The following is a 22,500-nucleotide window of genomic DNA, read 5'->3' on the forward strand; positions in this document are numbered from 1 at the left end:
CTCATACACTCCGATCGGTGGATAAGGGTGAACCGCACACACACACACACACAGGCGCGCTCTTCAAACATCAAGTTAAGAGAGTGAACAGCGCAGATCAAGAAATGAATATTATTTCACTATTTAAGATTTACCGCCTGCTGACGGGCTTCGTTTTGGTAGCCCGTCTGGAAAACACACAGTGGGACGTTGGGCTTTGTGAGCTCTTGCCCATAAACATGTCCGATCTGAACCAACAAATAAAGGATTCTCCAGCCTGTGACAGCGTGCTGAGGTATGTTCTGTTAGACACACATAATCAATACCATCTGTAACAATGCAATACTATCACATATAAAAACATGTTTTACTCACGTAAGTGTGTTGCACCATTCCTGTCGGATCTGATATAGAAGCACAGCATTGGGTTTTAATCTCAATATGTCTGCAAATCCAGCTCGACCTGAGACTTGTTTACAGACGATTATCTCGCTATCTTTGTTTATTCCTCATTTAGCTGCACGAGTCGGTGGGCGGGGCTACAGAAGCAGGCGTACACATTTATCTGTGGAGGCGGAGTTTCCTCTTCTAATACATCATTGATCTGAGAGCCTTGTTTTCTGGGCCTGGTGTCTAAATAAGTTTTCTATGACTAACAAGGAAGTTTTCAGCTCTGAAACTTACAGGATATTATTATATCACGATGACCTTTTATATATCAAAGGCTCAAGAGAAAGTTGATTTCTCAATTCATCACCCCTTTGAGTTGTGCGTCCCACGGGTATATCTGTGGCGATAGCCAACAATACATTGTATGGGTCAAAATTATCGATTTTTATTTTATGCCAAAAATCCTTAGGATATTAAGATCATGTTCCAGGAAGATATTTTGTAAATGTACAACCGTAAATCATATCGTAAATGTATTATTAGTAGTAATATGCATTGCTAAGGACTTCATCTGGACAACTTTAAAGGAGATTTTCTCAATATTTAGCTTTTTTTGCACCCTCAGATTTGATATATAAATCTCGATTTCAAAGAATTGACCCTCATGACTGGTTTTGTGGTATATATATATAAGGATTATGAGGAAAATGTAATGTGCGGGGGGGAAAAACACTTTAAAGTTCTGTACAGTTGTGGAAAGCTTTATTGTGACAATTATCTCAAATATTGAGATTATTACAAAGATCCAAGTATCAAGACAAAGTATAGATTTCCATTAAAGACATAAAATTCACTCATTGTTTTCTTAATGCATGTTTATTGTGAATAATATTTCCATGAATATGTTGATTTTATTTTGATTATGTGATATTTGATTATGTCTTCCTTTTTTCTCTCCGGTGACTTGCAGGATTCTCCGATCGTTCAGTGTTCTTAAACCCCGCCCCCTTGCAAGATAATCTGCATACACTTACAAGAGCCACGGCCAACATCCAATCAACAACAGATGCACAGAATCAAACCAAACATTTGATGTTTTAAAATAATTCACTACACTCGGATGAACCTCAATATGAATGTAGGAGCTATTTTTAATAAAGAGTTCAATTAATTTATATTTTATAGCTCCTTTTGTTTTTTTTATTTGTTGTAAATAAATGACAGAATGAAAGGACAATAACTGGATTATCCTAGTTAATGGAAAAACTACAGGAAAAACTAACAAGTTAGTTCAACCAAAAATGACGAAATTACGTGAAATTGCCGATCCGAATCATGAATCGATTCGCTGACTCATAACCGTTTGAATCTTTATTTGAGGATTGAACACAAACCCAGAAGAGAAGCCAATGCTGAATAAAGTCGTAGTTTTTGTTATTTTTGGACCCAAATGTATTTTGGATGCTTCAAGAGACTCTAATTAACCCACTGATGTCTCATATGGACTACTGTGATGATGTTTTTATTCCCTTTCTGGACATGGACAGTATAGTGTGCATACACTTGCATACGCTCTCGGACTAAATATAAAATCTCAAACTGTGTGTGAAGATGAACGGAGGTCTTACGGGTGTGGAGCGACATTAGGGAGAGGAGTTAATGACACATTTCATTTTTGGGTCAACTAACCCTTTAAAAGTTTTCTGGCGTCCTCTAAAGCAGGGGATCAGCAATCTCAGCAAATAATGCATTCTGACTTTGTAGATTTTGAAGAAACTGAAGTTGAGGAAGAGGATCGTGAAGGAGAAGCATAAGAAAAGGAGGAAGAGGAGGAAGAGGCGACTGAGGAAGATTGAGCTAAGGAAGAGGATCGTGCAGGAGAAGCATAAGAGAAGGAGGAAGAAGAGGAGGCCACTGAGGAAAATGGAGCTGAGGAAGAGGATTGTGACGGAGAAGCATAAGAAAAGGAGGACGAGGCCACTGAGGAAGATTGAGCTGAAGAAGAGGATCGTGAAGGAGAAGCATACGAAAAGGAGGAAGAGGAGGAGGCAACTGAGGAAGATGGAGCTAAGGAGGCGTTTATAAAGGAGGTGTATGACGTGGCGTTTGTGCTGCTGTATGAAGAAACAGCTACAGGTCTCCTAACCGTAGGTTTCGTGACCGCAGGACGGATCTGTGGCTCATATTCGCTCGAGTCTTTGTACTCGATTAGATACTCGGGGTATATCTGGTGCTTTTCAAACACAACAAATATGGATGGATCGTAGATGTCATTCACACAGCTGTCGTAGAAGATGGTGTCTCCTCCATCTTTGGACGGAGGCCGCAGGTAGTCGGAAGCACCTTTGGTGTAGTGGCCAACCAGAATCCGACAAACGAACATGGAACGAGTGCCTGAATCTTTGGTGTAGCTGTGCGAGTATTTCGCATCCCTGGCGAAATAACTACCTGCAAAAAGAGATGATGGATATTCAACGACCCAAAAATGCAAATTCTGTCATTAATTACCCAGCTAACATAATCAGATTACTTCTGTGATGTAACGAGTAACGCATTACAAGTAACGTGCATTACGTAATCAGATTACTTCTGTGATGTGACAAGTAACGCATTACAAGTAACGAGCGTTACGTAATCAGATTACTTCTGTGACGTGACGAGTAACGCATTACAAGTAACGAGCGTTACGTAATCAGATTACTTCTGTGACGTGACGAGTAACGCATTACAAGTAACGAGCGTTACGTAATCAGATTACTTCTGTGATGTGACGAGTAACGCATTACAAGTAACGAGCGTTACGTAATCAGATTACTTCTGTGATGTGACGAGTAACGCATTACAAGTAACGAGCGTTACGTAATCAGATTACTTCTGTGACGTGACGAGTAACGCATTACAAGTAACGAGCGTTACGTAATCAGATTACTTCTGTGATGTGACGAGTAACGCATTACAAGTAACGAGCGTTACGTAATCAGATTACTTCGATGATGTGACGAGTATCGCATTACAAGTAAAGAGCGTTACGTAATCAGATTACTTCTGTGATGTGACGAGTATCGCATTACAAGTAACGTGCGTTACGTAATCAGATTACTTCTGTGATGTGACGAGTAACGCATTACAAGTAACAAGCGTTACGTAATCAGATTACTTCTGTGATGTGACGAGTAACGCATTACAAGTAACGAGCGTTACGTAATCAGATTACTTCTGTGATGTGACGAGTAACGCATTACAAGTAACGAGCGTTACGTAATCAGATTACATCTGTGATGTGACGAGTAACGCATTTCAAGTAACGAGCGTTACGTAATCAGATTACTTCTGTGATGTGACGAGTAACGCATTACAAGTAACGTGCGTTACGTAATCAGATTACTTCTGTGATGTAACGAGTAACGCATTACAAGTAACGTGCGTTACGTAATCAGATTACTTCTGTGATGTAACGAGTAACGCATTACAAGTAACGTGTGTTACGTAATCAGATTACTTCTGTGATGTGACGAGTATCGCATTACAAGTAACGTGCGTTTAGTAATCAGATTACTTCTGTGATGTGACGAGTATCGCATTACAAGTAACGTGTGTTACGTAATCAGATTACTTCTGTGATGTGACGAGTAACGCATTACAAGTAAAGAGCGTTACGTAATCAGATTACTTCTGTGATGTGACGAGTAACGCATTACAAGTAACGTGCGTTACGTAATCAGATTACTTCTGTGATGTGACGAGTAACGCATTACAAGTAACGTGCGTTACGTAATCAGATTACTTCTGTGATGTGACGAGTATCGCATTACAAGTAACGAGCGTTACGTAATCAGATTACTTCTGTGATGTGACCAGTATCGCATTACAAGTAACGAGCGTTACGTAATCAGATTACTTCTGTGACGTGACGAGTAACGCATTACAAGTAACGAGCGTTACGTAATCAGATTACTTCTGTGATGTAACGAGTAACGCATTACAAGTAACGTGCGTTACGTAATCAGATTACTTCTGTGATGTGACGAGTAACGCATTACAAGTAACGTGCGTTACGTAATCAGATTACTTCTGTGATGTAACGAGTAACGCATTACAAGTAACGAGCGTTACGTAATCAGATTACTTCTGTGATGTGACGAGTAACGCATTACAAGTAATGTGCGTTACATAATCAGATAACTTCTGTGATGTAACGAGTATCGCATTACAAGTAACGTGCGTTACGTAATCAGATAACTTCTGTGATGTAACGAGTGCCTGAATCTTTGGTGTAGCTCTGCGAATATTTCGCATCCCTGGCGAAATAACTACCTGTAAAAAGAGATGATGGATATTCAAAAATGCTAATTTTTATATAAATTACTCAGCTATAGAGAATGTTCTCAGGGTGTGTACATTATGACATAATTTTTGTATTCTTGTTTATTATCTGGACTTCACCTTTTCCATAGGCTGTGCCATGAGTCCCACAGATCCTCCAGTCGAAGTTGTTCTTGCAGATGGCATCTACATACTTGCAGTCAGTGCCATGGAAGAGCTGCTTTTCGGCCACTTCTCTGCCTCCGTTGCTCTTTTTCATACAGTCCTTCTGCCTGAAAGGGGCGCAAACCGTCAGACTTGCTTTAATTCATCTTAAGCCCTATTCGGACAGGATTAGTTTAACATGGGGAGGTGGGGGAATTTTACCTCAGGACGTCTGTAATATTAATGGCCAATTCGCACAGGATAAGACATCTCAGTACAACTAGCAGAAGTGTGAGGAGTAATGAAGGGGGGATTCTGAAATCCACTGCCACTTCAATATACCTGTATATATTTATATCCTAAATAACTTCATAATCAAAACCTTAATTAATATTTATCTTCATATATTACCTATATTATTATAATGATTCTTTCCAGTTATGATTTTGCTTTGTTTCTTGTTTTCTAAAGTGTGTATTTGGTCTCTGAGGAGTGACTGAGGGTCTGGCCTAGAGATGTGTGATGTGTCACTAAACACTGTACACTGTTTGGATTTGAGGTATCACACACCCCTAACATGTCAGGAGTGCAGTAACAGCGTTTGCTCACTTAGCCCGGCTTCCAGAGATGAAATATGGATTTGTCTTTCATTTAATTTATTATATTTTATTCCTTTTATATTTCCTTTTACTGAAACACTAAAGACTCAAGATGAATATTGCCTGTACTATTGTGTGTTCCTCTCACTAAAGGAAAGCACATGTTATCAGTATGTTTTGGTAAGAACTGGTTAGAACTGGAGCTTAATCAGCTCCAACCTTGGAGAGACTGTGTATCTGTGTATGTGCGCAATATTCTGTGCTACAGATCAGAATGGTGTTCAATGGGCACCCTAAGAGATGGGTGGACTTGTTGTTCTGGGCAAGCTGGCGCCTGCTCCAGATCTGGAAGGTCACTACGGGCCTGATTCCGGGGTGAAAGCATCAACAAGTGACACGTCAGTGGAAACGTGCATCAGATTAACTGACTCGAGTAGAAAATTTACCATGACTGTGCATTGTCTCTGAGCCAATCAGAAGCATCCACATTGCAGTAATGACGTGGATAAGACCTTGAAAACGGTATAACTGTTGGGACAGTTGTATGTACGATAGGGCGAGGCAACGAGACGGTGAGAGAGGGAGCGCGGCCTACGAACTCCTTGTGAGACTTGAAGCTGGCTTCTGCTTTTGAAACTGCAAACTATTCTAAGTAAATTTTTCTTTTAATTAATTGCAGTCCTGACTCTGTCTTCATTTCTTCACTACTGGTCCTGGGTCATAAGCTGTTAACCCCTAACAGTAACTACGGGCTTTACTGTAATCGTTATGTATGTGTATGACGTTGCTTCTGTTATCACGTGAGCCAGTGTGATAAATATATATAAACTGTTATAAAACAGTTAGGTCCAGTCTAACGATTCTGATTAGATTGTGTTGGTAAAAGACACTTTCTAGAGCTAAAAGAAGTGTTGTACCTCTAATAAGTGCTTTCGGTCTTCTTTTTATGCTTTAAAAGAAATGCGGAAAATACTGGAGGTTTGACTCAGAGTTGTCCCTCCACCGAATGCTTCTTCAAGCTTCCATGCTTGCAAAACGTGCCAAAAACTAGATCAGTAAAACAACATAAGATATTTTTTCTTGTTTTGTTGAAAATAAAATCAAAATGAGTTTTTGCTTAAAACAGGCAAAATGATCGCCAATGGGGTGAGAAAAATAATCTTATTTCTGATTGAAATCGTGTTTCTTGTTTTCGTCCCAATCAGAAATAAGATTATTTTTCTCACCCCATTGGCGATCATTTTGCCCGTTTTAAGCAAAAACTCATTTTGATTTTAAATTGTTAGATATTTAGACTGGAAACAAGACAAAAATACTAAATAAGAAGAGCATTTTTTTCAGTGAACGTGATTAGTATTACCCGAGGTCATTTTTCCAGACCTTTTTACGGAAGGTAAAAGTCTCCGTAATCTTTACTGACAATGGGCCTCATTCATGAAACACGAGCAGAACGAATGTGTGTGTAAATCGTTCGTAAAGCCCCTCTGACGTAAATTTTCAGATTCACGAAAATGTTCGTATTTTCAAAATGTTAGTTGGTACGAAAGAAATGTACACCAGCTCCCTACCACGAGTAAATGGTGCGTAAAACATTTGAACGTTCTGTGTTCTTCTAATTTAGGCAAACTGATGACACTGCATTTTGATGCAGTATAGGGCAGGGCTACCATAATAATATTTCAGGAGTTGATTTACCCCGTCTTTTTTGTTTTGTTTTGTTTGTGCTGTTTAACGTTGGGCAATAGACAGCGCTCGTCACTGTTATTTTTTACCAGGCCGTCCAATCACAGTGGAGGAGGGGCGGGACAAAAACTACACCGACCAATCATCCCACTTGTACACGAACCGAACAACAATAATAGAGAAGTTAATACTGCTTTTTACTGCATGAGATACTAGTAATAACACTTTACTGCCATGGATATTCTGTATCAAAGTATCTCAGCTGGAAAAACCAAGGGGGTAATCTAGCGCTCGGAAAGCGTTCCACCCATAGGGGCGGCCATTGCTAACCAAGCCATCACCTGCTGTTAGCATCCCATTGACTCCCATTCATTTTTGAGTCACTTTGACAGTGAATAACTTTACATCTGAGACGTTTAAAGACTCCATTTGTCCATTGTTTATTTCTAAAGAAACACGACAATGTATAAAAGGCTCCGTTACCTTGTATCTTGCACTATCGCCCCGCAGAAGCTGTTTTTGTAAAAATAGGCTAACGATTGCGTCATAACCAACGCGACTCTGTCGCACAGTTGAGAAATTACCGTATAGACCTGAGGAGACGCTCGCAGGCAATCTTTAGCTGTCTATGAGGCAGTCGGGAGGACGTGGAGACATAAAGTCTGATAAAGTCAAGGAAGAAGAATGGGGAGAAGCCCATAGTGAGCCAAAAGCAACGGGAGAAAATATTTAAACAACGTGATTCAGCTTTCCCTTTCCACATCTACTAGAAGACCTACAGCTGTCAGACAGGAGGCTCACGTCACATCTACGTCCTCAAGCTCAGTCTGAGCCGGCGCAGTTCGCTCAGCCATCAGGAAGTGAGTGCTCCTTTACTGACATCATTTAACGCCGTAGAAGTCAATGGGATAGCTCTGTCCATTTCTTTTACTGTCTATGGGAAAAACGCTGCCCTTGCAAAGCGCTCTCAAGCGCCACCAGCTGGCCGTTTTCAGAAGAGCACCAGGTGTTTAGCTGGCTAAAACATGCTTTGGTGGACACACGATAATTTAATATTTATTGCTAGTCATATGGCCAATTAGTCTCTTCAACATTTATGCAAAATCCTGGAGCCAAACCTGAGAAAGAAGTCCAGAAGAGTCCACAGCATTCCTGGCCATGTCATTTGCAGTTGTAATTCATGGGCGGGGATTATGCTAATTATGAATAAGCGTGTACACGCATCCTATTTACGCATGTTTGGAATTCACTAACATACACACGTTTAACTAACGAATCTGTGGTATACAAAGCGTTTCTGAATCTGGAGGAGAGTTTTCGTGAAGGTCCATTTTACGCGCAAATTACTCAGAATTTGCTCATATATTTACGAAAGTTTCATGAATGAGGCCCATTGTCCATGATGATTACTGAGATGGCACATTCGGACGGGACTAAAGTCACAGAGAACCTCTGGTAATAATTACTTTACCCCCATCTCCCCATGTTAAACTCATCCAATAATAGAATGAGGCTTCACTGCAAAAAATGCTCTTCTTACTTAATATTTTTGTCTTGTTTCTAGTCAAAATATCTACAAATTCTTACATTAAGAAACATTTACTAGACAAATAAAAATAATTGTCTTGTTTTGGGAACAAATAACTCAAAATTAAGAGTTTTTGCTTAAATAAGATAAATAATCTGCCAATAATCTTCATTTTGAGTTATTTTCCCCAAAACAAGACAATTACTTTTGCTTGTCTAGTAAATGCTTCTTGTTTTAAGAATTTGTAAATGTTTGGACTAGAAACAAGACAAAAATACTGAGTAAGAAAAGCATTTTTTGCAGTGTTTAGAATGGAGGTTCATCCCTTGAGGACTTACCACTGAAACACTTCCCATAATGTTTTGTTCTGGATTCTGTCAATCTTCAAAATGTTGAAGCCTCTCATGGTGTGATTGAACAGCTCTTTAATTCTGATATATTCCCCTGTCGTGCTCTGCAGCGACACACTCTGTGCAAAAAACAACATCAACGTCATGCAAATCATTCGTAAGAAAATGCTCTTCTAATTAGTATTTTTGTCTTGTTTCTAGTCCAAACTTATCAAAAATCTTAAACAAGAAGTATTTACTAGACAAGCTAAAGTAATTGTCTTGTTTTGTTGAAAATAACTCTAAATGAAGAGAGTTTTTGCTTAAAATAAGATCAATAATCTGCCAATGGGGTGAGAAAAATAATCTTAATTCAAACAGAAAACAAGATTATTTTTCTCACCCCATTGGCAGATTATTGATCTTATTTTAAGCAAAAACGCTCTTCATTTTGAGTTATTTTCCCCAAAACAAGACAATTACTTTTGCTTGTCTAGTAAATGTTTCTTAATGTAAGAATGTTTAGATATTTAGACTAGAAACAAGACAAAAATACTAAGTAAGAAAAGCATTTTTTGCAGTGTTGACATTGTGAAGGAATCCTAAAATCTCTGTTCACCTTGTATCCGGTTTCAGGAGTCAGAGCTTTATCCCAGTGTTCCGGCAGAGCCTTGAAATTGTTGGGTGTCCTTTTACTGAGAACAGATGGGAAGAGTGTTCGGTCATACACATTTCAGAAAGTTTGAGAGAGAATGAGTCTGAGTGCAGGAGCATTTTCTTACGTAGTCTTGATTGTTCGTACATCAGCTGCGGACACAAATTTGGGACGACGTTTGATGACTTTTTTGGTTGTGTAGCGTTTGTTTTCCTGGATCATATCTGAAGAGCAAGATTATTCAAAATTACTTCTGTGATGTGACGAGTATCGCATTACAAGTAACGAGCGTTACGTAATCAGATTACTTCTGTGATGTGACGAGTAACGCATTACAAGTAACGTGCGTTACGTAATCAGATTACTTCTGTGATGTAACGAGTATCGCATTACAAGTAACGAGCGTTACGTAATCAGATTACTTCTGTGATGTGACGAGTAACGCATTACAAGTAACGTGCGTTACGTAATCAGATTACTTCTGTGATGTAACGAGTATCGCATTACAAGTAACGAGCGTTACGTAATCAGATTACTTCTGTGATGTGACGAGTAACGCATTACAAGTAACGAGCGTTACGTAATCAGATTACTTCTGCGATGTAACGAGTATCGCATTACAAGTAACGTGCGTTAAGTAATCAGATTACTTTTGCGATGTAACGAGTATCGCATTACAAGTAACGAGCGTTACGTAATCAGATTACTTCTGTGATGTGACGAGTATCGCATTACAAGTAACGTGCGTTACGTAATCAGATTACTTCTGCGATGTAACGAGTATCGCATTACAAGTAACGTGCGTTACGTAATCAGATTACTTCTGTGATGTAACGAGTATCGCATTACAAGTAACGTGCGTTACGTAATCAGATTACTTCTGCGATGTGACGAGTATCGCATTACAAGTAACGTGCGTTACGTAATCAGATTACTTCTGTGATGTAACGAGTATCGCATTACAAGTAACGAGCGTTACGTAATCAGATTACTTCTGCGATGTAACGAGTATCGCATTACAAGTAACGAGCGTTACGTAATCAGATTACTTCTGCGATGTAACGAGTATCGCATTACAAGTAACGTGCGTTAAGTAATCAGATTACTTCTGTGACGTGACGAGTAACGCATTACAAGTAACGTGCGTTACGTAATCAGATTACTTCTGCGATGTGACGAGTATCGCATTACAAGTAACGTGCGTTACGTAATCAGATACATTTTTTGATGCAATGCATTACTTTGAAATATACACATAAATATTTAAGTTATGCATATTACTTTAAATTTGAATACATTTTTATACAGTTTTTTAACTGAATTAAAACATTACTTTCAACTTTTAATAAAACAGTTGTAAAATAGTTAATATAGTAACTAAGTATGCAATTTTTTGTTTTGTTTTTAGGGAGTAATCTAATATTGTATCGCTTTACTTTTAAAAGTAACTTTCCCCAACACCCCGAATGGTAAAGGTGATATTTTTACCCTGGAAGCTGAGCGTGTACGTCTGTGATCCGGCTGTGAACTCCACCACAGCACTGCTATCGGCCTGATACTTCTGCTCAAGCTCGGCACTAGAGATGGAGGACAAGTTATGACCCCCGTCCTGATGAATACAACAGAGCATCATAAGGCTGTGAAATGCTGAAAAATACAGTTATATTACGTAAAAAGTCACTTACCGCTGTAGCATACTGGATCCAGTTTCCATACTCGTCCTCCCAGTACCAAAGCCACTCAGTGGTCAGAATGAAGTTGGGCTGGACCACTGATGGTATCGTGGACAGACGACGCACAATATGAGGACCTTGGGTCATCGTATCAAAACAGACTGGGTTCATTCCAGAGCTTTGACAGACAGAAAAACAGTCAAAAAAGTCAACAACATATCTGTGGCAATAGCCAACAATTTTGGGTCAAAATTATCAATTTTTCTTTTATTCAAAAAATCATTAGGATATTAAGATCATGTTCCATGAAGATATTTTGTACATTTCCTACTGTAAATATATCATAAATGTATTATTAGTAGTAATATGCATCGCTAAGGACTTAATTTGGACAACTTTAAAGGAGATTTTCTCAATATTTAGATTTTTTTGCACCCTCAGATTCCAGATTTGTTTTTCATTATGAATTATAAAGCAACCTGCGCTGCAAAAAAGGCTTTTCTTATTTTGTATTTTTGTCTTGTTTCTAGTCAAAATACCTAGAAATTCATACATTAAGAAACAAGTAAAAATTATTGTCTTGTTTTGGGGAAAAAATACTCAAAATTAGGAGTTTTTGCTTAAAATAAGATAAATAATCTGCCAATGGGGTAAACAAAATAATCTTGAATCAAACAGAAAACAACATTATTATTCTTACCCCATTGGCAGATTATTTATCTTATTTTAAGCAAAAACGCAAACCCCAAAATAAGACAATTACTTTTACTTGTCTAGAAAATGTTTCTTAATGTAAGACATAGACTAGAAACAAGACAAAAATACTAGGTAAGAAAAGCATTTTTTGCAGTGTGAACAAAGTAGGGCTGTGTGATACTGAAGAAAAATCTGATATGCAATACCTTGTTAAATAATGCGATATTCGATATGCAATATGATATTTTTATTAGTGTGTAAAATACGTCAATTTCAATGACATATTTTTAAAAAATATTTAAAAACCGAGAATGATACCATTTATGTTTTACATTCTTTCTGGGAAAACAAAGCGTCCCTACAACTTCTGAAAGGGACCAGCAGTGTTTTAGCAAAAATGTATGTCACAAATCTGACAATATAATTCTAACATCAATGTAAACAAAACAAACATGTAATGCCAACATTTAAATACCAAAAACTCTTTGCTTGACTTGGTAATATATAGTTATATCAATCTAAAACTGAACATCAGGAACATAAACAAAGACTCCTAAACTATTTTGTGGCGATTATTTTTGTTATTTTAATTTATCTTTGTTATTAAAAATAAGAACTAAAAACAGTAATCTTCACATGACTTAAATATACACTGATACATAATGAAGCTACAATCATTTTTCAGTGATTTTCTCTTCTACTTTTTCTGTTGTTTAACACTTTAAGAGCGAATGCACGGATCTTATTGACACGGATTCGGTTTCTTTCCCCGACTGATATCCTTCACTTAAAGCATAACCGACTGGGTTTATATTAATACTCATCAAAATGTATTGTATTTGACATTTCGAGTGTGTAACAAGACACGAAACAGAACTGAAGGTATCACACACTTTCAGAGAGTTTCGAAGTGTGTGTCAGACAGCGCAAGACTGCAAGTTTCGCATGTTATTGCATTTCATAACTATTTTTAACATCAAGCAAGTCACATCTGTAACAGTTGTGTGCCCAATCTAAAACGTACACTTTTCACAAAATTGAAGTAGCCTAATAAAATCCTTCAGCTATTGCGTGTCGTTGCGATATGTACATTTGCGATATTTCGATCATTTCGATATATTGCTCAGCCCTAAAACAAATTAGGGCTGTCAACGAATATTCTAAATTCGAATATATATTCAAATCGAAAACTAATTTCGAAGGTGAAAATTAATATAACTTTTTTTTGGGGGAAGTGGGAAAAAAACATCCGCGGTAGTAGAGGCGTGGCTGTCTGCTTTGCGAGTGCTGAAAGTTGACGCGTCTTGCAGGGAAGATGGCAGAATGTGCCGAGCCCAAATCGACCGCAGCAGAGAAAGAGATTTAACCCTAAACATCTAAAGCCATGTCTGGAAGTACTTTGGATTTTGGTCGGTAGGAGGTAAAATTGTTGAGCCGCGAGATAAAGTTATATGCAAGCTATGTAAGATACAGTTAGCATACCATGCCTCATTTGATTTAACGTTAAACAGAAACATTACTAAAGTGTAGACTACTGTACTGACTGAAGAGATATTGCATGAATAAAGGATAAATGCACTGCTAACACTGGTGTGATTATTCACCGTTTCATGTCAAGGAAAAGTTCCATGTTTAGCACCGCTCACAGCTCGCTCAGAGCGCTCAATATGCTGTAAAACTTACATTAATATTAATAATATTTGTTTTAATCACTAAATGAAGCCTGCTATATTTGGGACAAGAGTCTGCGCTCTTGGCCATTCGTTTATTTACTTGTGTTTGTAATAATACGTTGTCAAATATGTTTAAACTTAAATAGACAACCTATACAAGGAGTTATGTCTCTTTGTATTAATTTGTCTGTTATTGACACAATGCGCAACCAGATGTTCCAATAGTTTGAATATTCATGTTTTTTAGAGGGAATATTCGAACTTCATTTTTGAGCAATTTTGACAGCCCTAGAACAAATATTTGAATATTCTGGACCAGCCCTAATAGCAATGCACTAAAACCACTGTAAACCCCTTAGCAACTGGATAGCAACCACTTCATCACCCACCTGTATATTCTTGCAGGATCACAGTACTCTTTCTCGATGACCTCACTGTCAGGAAAAGCTTTCCATTCTAATCCGTCCTTAACTTCCCATTTATAGGGCAAACTGGAATGCTCCTTAAAACATGAGTCTGGAAAACAAAAGTTCAGTTCACACCACACACGACTCTATGCATTATATGAGCCAGAATAAAGCCGTTCTTACCGCCGTGCTTGCAGTGGCCTTTGATGTAATACATGCAGATCTCGGTTTTCTCTAAAAGGAGAAACACACACACATCTTCAATATACTCGCTGAGTCTCTTAAAGGGTGAAGATGAGCGGAGGTCTTACGGGTGTGGAACGACATTAGGGGGAGGAGTTAATGACAGACATTTCATTTTTGGCTGAACTAACCCTTTAATGTGGAGCCCTGTGGTACCTTTTTGGGATTGTGAAGGCCTCTGAGCCTCTTGAAATCCGCTGGGTCTCCGATGCTGTGCATTCTGGCCTCTTCTGGGGTTCTGGCCCGCAGCGTTTGGGCCTGTATTGGGCTTGTCTTTGAAACGACGCCTCAGGACTTCAATATTTGAGTAGAGATCCTTCATGATTGGCATGAGTTCGTTGGGAACTCCTCGGTCCTGCAGAGTCTTCAGAGGATGAGGCTCGTAGAAGTCGTGTGCGCGAGGACAGTCGCAGGATCCGCGCAGATATTTCTCGCAGATGTGGAGCCTCTTGCAGTTCTCGGCGTCCGGACATCGGCCGTACTGTCCCGAGCCGTTATTATACGAATGACACACCTACAAAAAAACAAAACAAGCACGATTCTTCGGGATTCTTATGGAAGCCAAGGGATTAAAAATCTCACCATTCAAACTTTATAACTCACAATTGTGAGTTTACTTTTAATAATTCTAAGGAGATATAAAACAGAATTGCCAGAAATAATTCAGAGTATCTCACAATTCTAAGTTTATATCATAATTCCGACTTTATTTCTCTGAATTCTAAGTTTATATCTCATAATTCTGCAGTGCACGCTCACGCAGAGTTTTTTAATCCATTTAACAAGGAACATGTAGGAGAATCAAAGGAAATAAAGCTCAGGAAACAACCACACCTAACATAAAGCCGACACAGATCTGAGCCAGTGTTGATTAGGCTGCCAGATCTGAGCCAGTGTTGATTAGGCTGCCAGATCTGAGCCAGTGTTGATTAGGCTGCCAGATCTGAGCCAGTGTTGATTAGGCTGCCAGATCTGAGCCAGTATTGATTAGGCTGCCAGATCTGAGCCAGTATTGATTAGGCTGCCAGATTTGAGCCAGTGTTGATTAGGCTGCCAGATTTGAGCCAGTGTTGATTAGGCTGCCAGATCTGAGCCAGTATTGATTAGGCTGCCAGATCTGAGCCAGTGTTGATTAGGCTGCCAGATCTGAGCCAGTGTTGATTAGGCTGCCAGATCTGAGCCAGTATTGATTAGGCTGCCAGATCTGAGCCAGTGTTGATTAGGCTGCCAGATTTGAGCCAGTGTTGATTAGGCTGCCAGATCTGAGCCAGTGTTGATTAGGCTGCCAGATCTGAGCCAGTATTGATTAGGCTGCCAGATCTGAGCCAGTGTTGATTAGGCTGCCAGATCTGAGCCAGTATTGATTAGGCTGCCAGATCTGAGCCAGTGTTGATTAGGCTGCCAGATCTGAGCCAGTGTTGATTAGGCTGCCAGATCTGAGCCAGTATTGATTAGGCTGCCAGATCTGAGCCAGTGTTGATTAGGCTGCCAGATCTGAGCCACTATTGATTAGGCTGCCAGATCTGAGCCAGTATTGATTAGGCTGCCAGATTTGAGCCAGTGTTGATTAGGCTGCCAGATCTGAGCCAGTATTGATTAGGCTGCCAGATCTGAGCCAGTGTTGATTAGGCTGGCAGATCTGAGCCAGTATTGATTCGGCTGCCAGATCTGAGCCAGTGTTGATTAGGCTGCCAGATCTGAGCCAGTGTTGATTAGGCTGCCAGATCTGAGCCAGTGTTGATTAGGCTGCCAGATCTGAGCCACTATTGATTAGGCTGCCAGATCTGAGCCAGTATTGATTAGGCTGCCAGATTTGAGCCAGTATTGATTAGGCTGCCAGATCTGAGCCACTATTGATTAGGCTGCCAGATCTGAGCCAGTATTGATTAGGCTGCCAGATTTGAGCCAGTGTTGATTAGGCTGCCAGATCTGAGCCAGTATTGATTAGGCTGCCAGATCTGAGCCAGTGTTGATTAGGCTGCCAGATCTGAGCCAGTGTTGATTAGGCTGCCAGATCTGAGCCACTATTGATTAGGCTGCCAGATCTGAGCCAGTATTGATTAGGCTGCCAGATTTGAGCCAGTGTTGATTAGGCTGCCAGATCTGAGCCAGTATTGATTAGGCTGCCAGATCTGAGCCAGTGTTGATTAGGCTGGCAGATCTGAGCCAGTATTGATTCGGCTGCCAGATCTGAGCCAGTGTTGATTAGGCTGCCAGATCTGAGCCAGTGTTGATTAGGCTGCCAGATCTGAGCCAGTGTTGATTAGGCTGCCAGATCTGAGCCAGTATTGATTAGGCTGCCAGATCTGAGCCAGTGTTGATTAGGCTGCCAGATCTGAGCCACTATTGATTAGGCTGCCAGATCTGAGCCAGTATTGATTAGGCTGCCAGATTTGAGCCAGTGTTGATTAGGCTGCCAGATCTGAGCCAGTATTGATTAGGCTGCCAGATCTGAGCCAGTGTTGATTAGGCTGCCAGATCTGAGCCAGTATTGATTAGGCTGCCAGATCTGAGCCAGTGTTGATTAGGCTGCCAGATCTGAGCCAGTGTTGATTAGGCTGCCAGATCTGAGCCAGTATTTATTAGGCTGCCAGATCTGAGCCAGTGTTGATTAGGCTGCCAGATCTGAGCCAGTATTGATTAGGCTGCCAGATCTGAGCCAGTATTGATTAGGCTGCCAGATCTGAGCCAGTGTTGATTAGGCTGCCAGATCTGAGACAGTGTTGATTAGGCTGCCAGATCTGAGCCAGTGTTGATTAGGCTGCCAGATCTGAGACAGTGTTGATTAGGCTGCCAGATCTGAGCCAGTATTGATTAGGCTGCCAGATCTGAGCCAGTGTTGATTAGGCTGCCAGATCTGAGCCAGTGTTGATTAGGCTGCCAGATCTGAGCCAGTGTTGATTAGGCTGCCAGATCTGAGCCAGTGTTGATTAGGCTGCCAGATCTGAGCCAGTATTGATTAGGCTGCCAGATCTGAGCCAGTGTTGATTAGGCTGCCAGATCTGAGCCACTATTGATTAGGCTGCCAGATCTGAGCCAGTATTGATTAGGCTGCCAGATTTGAGCCAGTGTTGATTAGGCTGCCAGATCTGAGCCAGTATTGATTAGGCTGCCAGATCTGAGCCAGTGTTGATTAGGCTGCCAGATCTGAGCCAGTATTGATTAGGCTGCCAGATCTGAGCCAGTGTTGATTAGGCTGCCAGATCTGAGCCAGTATTGATTAGGCTGCCAGATCTGAGCCAGTGTTGATTAGGCTGCCAGATCTGAGCCAGTATTGATTAGGCTGCCAGATCTGAGCCAGTGTTGATTAGGCTGCCAGATCTGAGCCAGTATTGATTAGGCTGCCAGATCTGAGCCAGTGTTGATTAGGCTGCCAGATCTGAGCCAGTGTTGATTAGGCTGCCAGATCTGAGCCAGTGTTGATTAGGCTGCCAGATCTGAGCCAGTGTTGATTAGGCTGCCAGATCTGAGCCAGTGTTGATTAGGCTGCCAGATCTGAGCCAGTATTGATTAGGCTGCCAGATCTGAGCCAGTGTTGATTAGGCTGCCAGATCTGAGCCAGTGTTGATTAGGCTGCCAGATCTGAGCCAGTATTGATTAGGCTGCCAGGGGCCTGTACCATGATGGTAGTTTAACAAACTCAGGGTAAAAGGATTAGTTTTGAGTTGACAAAACCAAACCATTGTATTAAGGCTTTGTTGGTCCCATGATGCTGATCATCAACTTTCTTTGTGAACTCAGGCTTTGATCCTGAGTTCAGGAGTTTAGCTGTGACATCAGTAGTGAACAGCCAATCACACGCTGTGGAACTGAGATTCGCTTCTCGTGAGACAATCAGTGGGATTAATTTCTCTCTTCTGCAGAATGTTGCAGGATTGAAAAATATTAAGAATTAAAAATAAAATTAAAAATACACAGCAAGAAGAAAAGCTGTCTATGAAAGAGGACAACTTAAAGAAAAAATAGTATACGTCAATCCAAGTAAAAGTTATGAAGTTAGTTTAGTTGATATAGAGAAAATTGAACATTTAAGCTCAGTAAGTTTCTTTTTTTTAATAGGCTAGTTGTATTTATTGATTTTAAAGCTTATTCATATGACTTTATTCAGGTGATGTTATTTATATGACTTATGTATTAATTTTAACAAAGTGCCTATTAATGATTGATTAACTAAAACGATAAATGTGTAATTGATTAAAGGTATAATAATTACATAAATTATATCTAAATCCTTTAAAATTATTATGTTTTATAAATAAGCATTGTTAAAAGCCAGACGCTTTAGTCTTTAAAAACCATTTGCTATATAGTGACCTTTAATTTGGAGTAGAAACAGGGGGAGTGACTTAATTGCATCAGAGGTGTGTAACTTTACTCACAGCTGATTGGTCCAATTTCAGATTGAGATCTCTTATCCAGAACATAACCTGCCCCAGAGCAGGTTAGCTGTGGAGCGTAAGTTACTATGGCGATGAACACAGCTAAAAGCCAAACTACTTTAATGGTACCTAAAACCCAGGATTGGCACAAACTAAGCTTAAACAAATCTGGCTAGCCAGCTGAACCGGCTTCATGGTACAGGCCCCAGATCTGAGCCAGTGTTGATTAGGCTGCCAGATCTGAGCCAGTGTTGATTAGGCTGCCAGATCTGAGCCAGTGTTGATTAGGCTGCCAGATCTGAGCCAGTGTTGATTAGGCTGCCAGATCTGAGCCAGTGTTGATTAGGCTGCCAGATCTGAGCCACTATTGATTAGGCTGCCAGATCTGAGCCAGTGTTGATTAGGCTGCCAGATTATAGCCAGTATTGATTAGGCTGCCAGATTTGAGCCAGTGTTGATTAGGCTGCCAGATCTGAGCCAGTGTTGATTAGGCTGCCAGATCTGAGCCAGTGTTGATTAGGCTGCCAGATCTGAGCCAGTGTTGATTAGGCTGCCAGATCTGAGCCAGTATTGATTAGGCTGCCAGGTTTGAGCCAGTATTGATTAGGCTGCCAGATCTGAGCCAGTATTGATTAGGCTGCCAGAATTGAGCCAGTATTGATTAGGCTGCCAGATTATAGCCAGTATTGATTAGGCTGCCAGATTTGAGCCAGTATTGATTAGGCTGCCAGATTATAGCCAGTATTGATTAGGCTGCCAGATTATAGCCAGTATTGATTAGGCTGCCAGGTTTTAGCCAGTATTGATTAGGCTGCCAGGTTTGAGCCAGTATTGATTAGGCTGTTATAGATTAGGCTGTCAGTGTTGTAGAGTAAGTGAAGCGTCTTACAGCCGGCAGCAGGGAGCCGTCGCTCTGCAGGAGGAGAATGCTCAGCTGCTTTAGGTCCAGAGTGCTCAGGCCATGAGCCGTCAGAACCAATCCATTCTGACCAGACAACACATCATGACTGAACCGACAGCCTCGTCTGTGGGAGTAAACACATTCAATTAACATACAGAGAGAGAGAGAGAGAGAGAGAGAGAGAGAGAGAGAGAGAGATTAGAGGAGAGAGAGAGAGGGAGAAAGAGAGTCAATCAGACAGACAGACAGACAGATAAGCACTCGACATACACTCAGACACTCGGACACTCAGACAGACACTCAGACAGACAGACACTCGGACACTCAGACAGACAGACAGACACTCGGACACTCGGACAGACACTCAGACACGGACAGACACTCAGACACTCAGACAGACAGACAGACACTCGGACACTCGGACAGACACTCAGACACGGACAGACACTCAGACACGGACAGACACTCGGACACTCGGACAGACACTCAGAGAGACACTCAGACACTGGGACAGACACTCGGACAGACAGACAGACACTCGGACAGACATTTGGACAGACAGACACTCGGACAGACACTCGGACAGACACTCGGACAGACACTCAGACAGACACTCAGACACTCGACAGACACTCGGACAGACACTCGGACAGACACACGGACAGACAGACACTCAGACAGACACTCAGACACTCGGACAGACACTCGGACCGACACTCGGACAGACACTCGGACCGACACTCAGACAGACACTCAGACAGACACTCAGACAGACACTCGGACCGACACTCGTACAGACACTCGGACAGACACTCGACAGACACTCGGACAGACACTCGGACAGACACTCGGACAGACACTCGACAGACACTCGGACAGACACTCGGACAGACACTCGGACAGACACTCGGACAGACACTCGGATAGACACTCGGACAGACACTCGGACAGACACTCGGACAGACACTCGGACAGACAGACACTCGGACCGACAGTCGGACAGACACTCGGACAGACACTCGGACAGACACTCGGACAGACAGACACACGGACCGACACTCGGACAGACACTTGACAGACACTCGACAGACACTCGGACAGACACTCAGACAGACACTCGGACCGACACTCGGACCGACACTCGGACAGACACTCGGACAGACACTCGACAGACACTCGGACAGACACTCGACAGACACTCGGACAGACACTCGGACAGACACTCAGACAGACACTCGACAGACACTCGGACAGACACTCGGACAGACACTCGGACCGACACTCGGACAGACACTCGGACAGACACTCGGACAGACACTCGGACAGACACTCGACAGACACTCGGACAGACACTCGGACAGACACTCGACAGACACTCGGCAGACACTCGGACAGACACTCGGACAGACACTCGGACAGACACTCGACAGACACTCGGCAGACACTCGGACAGACACTCGGACAGACACTCGGCAGACACTCGGACAGACACTCGGACAGACACTCGGACAGACACTCGGCAGACACTCGGACAGACACTCGACAGACACTCGGACAGACACTCGGACAGACACTCGACAGACACTCGGACAGACACTCGGACCGACACTCGGACCGACACTCGGACAGACACTCGGACAGACACTCGGACAGACACTCGGATAGACACTCGGATAGACACTCGGATAGACACTCAGACAGACACTCGGCAGACACTCGGCAGACACTCGGACCGACACTCGGACCGACACTCGGACAGACACTCGGACAGACACTCAGACAGACACTCGGACAGACACTCGGACAGACACTCGGATAGACACTCGGATAGACACTTAGACAGACACTCAGACAGACACTCGGCAGACACTCTGACAGACACTCGGACAGACACTCGGCAGACACTCGGACAGACACTCGGACAGACACTCGGCAGACACTCGGCAGACACTCAGACAGACAGACACTCAGACAGACACTCGGCAAACACTCAGACAGACAGACACTCGGACAGACACTCGGACAGACACTCGGACCGACACTCGGACCGACACTCGGACAGACACTCGGATAGACACTCGGATAGACACTCGGACAGACACTCAGACAGACACTCAGACAGACAGACACTCGGACCGACACTCGGACAGACACTCGGACAGACACTCGGACAGACACTCAGACAGACAGACACACGGACCGACACTCGGACCGACACTTGACAGACACTCGACAGACACTCGGACAGACACTCGGACCGACACTCGGCAGACACTCAGACAGACAGACACTCAGACAGACACTCGGCTGACACTCAGACAGACAGACACTCGGACAGACACTCGGACAGACACTCGGCAGACACTCGGCAGACACTCGGCAGACACTCGGACAGACACTCGGCAGACACTCGGCAGACACTCGGCAGACACTCGGCAGACACTCAGACAGACAGACACTCGGACAGACACTCGGACAGACACTCGGACCGACACTCGGATAGACACTCGGACAGACACTCGGACAGACACTCGGACAGACACTCAGACAGACTGACACTCGGACCGACACTCGGACAGACAGACACTCGGACAGACACTCAGACAGACAGACACACGGACCGACACTCGGACCGACACTTGACAGACACTCGACAGACACTCGGACAGACACTCGGACCGACACTCGGACCGACACTCGGACAGACACTCGGACAGACACTCGGACAGACACACGGACAGACACTCGGACAGACACTCGGACAGACACTCGGACAGACACTCGGCAGACACTCGGACAGACACTCGGACAGACACTCAGACAGACACTCGGCAGACACTCGGCAGACACTCAGACAGACACTCAGACAGACAGACAGACAGACAGTCAGACACTCGG

The 22,500-nt window shown here is 42.3% G+C and overlaps 1 protein-coding gene across 1 annotated transcript in view; it reads right to left on the bottom strand.

Moving 5' to 3' along the window:
- Nucleotides 1-1,106: 1,106 nt before the first annotated feature.
- The window catches only part of LOC137049786 (protein mono-ADP-ribosyltransferase PARP12-like), a 22,065-nt gene continuing 671 nt past the window's right edge, over nucleotides 1,107-22,500 (bottom strand). The window contains exons 2-12 of the mRNA XM_067428457.1: nucleotides 19,591-19,726; nucleotides 14,479-14,836; nucleotides 14,263-14,313; nucleotides 14,062-14,188; nucleotides 11,316-11,481; nucleotides 11,119-11,239; nucleotides 9,758-9,854; nucleotides 9,595-9,670; nucleotides 8,985-9,115; nucleotides 4,813-4,964; nucleotides 1,107-2,817 (exon numbers count right to left, since the gene is read on the bottom strand). Of these exons, the coding sequence (XP_067284558.1) occupies nucleotides 2,105-2,817; nucleotides 4,813-4,964; nucleotides 8,985-9,115; nucleotides 9,595-9,670; nucleotides 9,758-9,854; nucleotides 11,119-11,239; nucleotides 11,316-11,481; nucleotides 14,062-14,188; nucleotides 14,263-14,313; nucleotides 14,479-14,836; nucleotides 19,591-19,726 (2,128 nt within the window). The 3' untranslated portion in view covers nucleotides 1,107-2,104. The remainder of the gene's footprint in view (nucleotides 2,818-4,812; nucleotides 4,965-8,984; nucleotides 9,116-9,594; nucleotides 9,671-9,757; nucleotides 9,855-11,118; nucleotides 11,240-11,315; nucleotides 11,482-14,061; nucleotides 14,189-14,262; nucleotides 14,314-14,478; nucleotides 14,837-19,590; nucleotides 19,727-22,500) is intronic.

Source organism: Pseudorasbora parva, chromosome 20 (assembly GCF_024679245.1).
Source record: "Pseudorasbora parva isolate DD20220531a chromosome 20, ASM2467924v1, whole genome shotgun sequence".
In the NCBI taxonomy this organism is placed as follows: domain Eukaryota; kingdom Metazoa; phylum Chordata; class Actinopteri; order Cypriniformes; family Gobionidae; genus Pseudorasbora; species Pseudorasbora parva.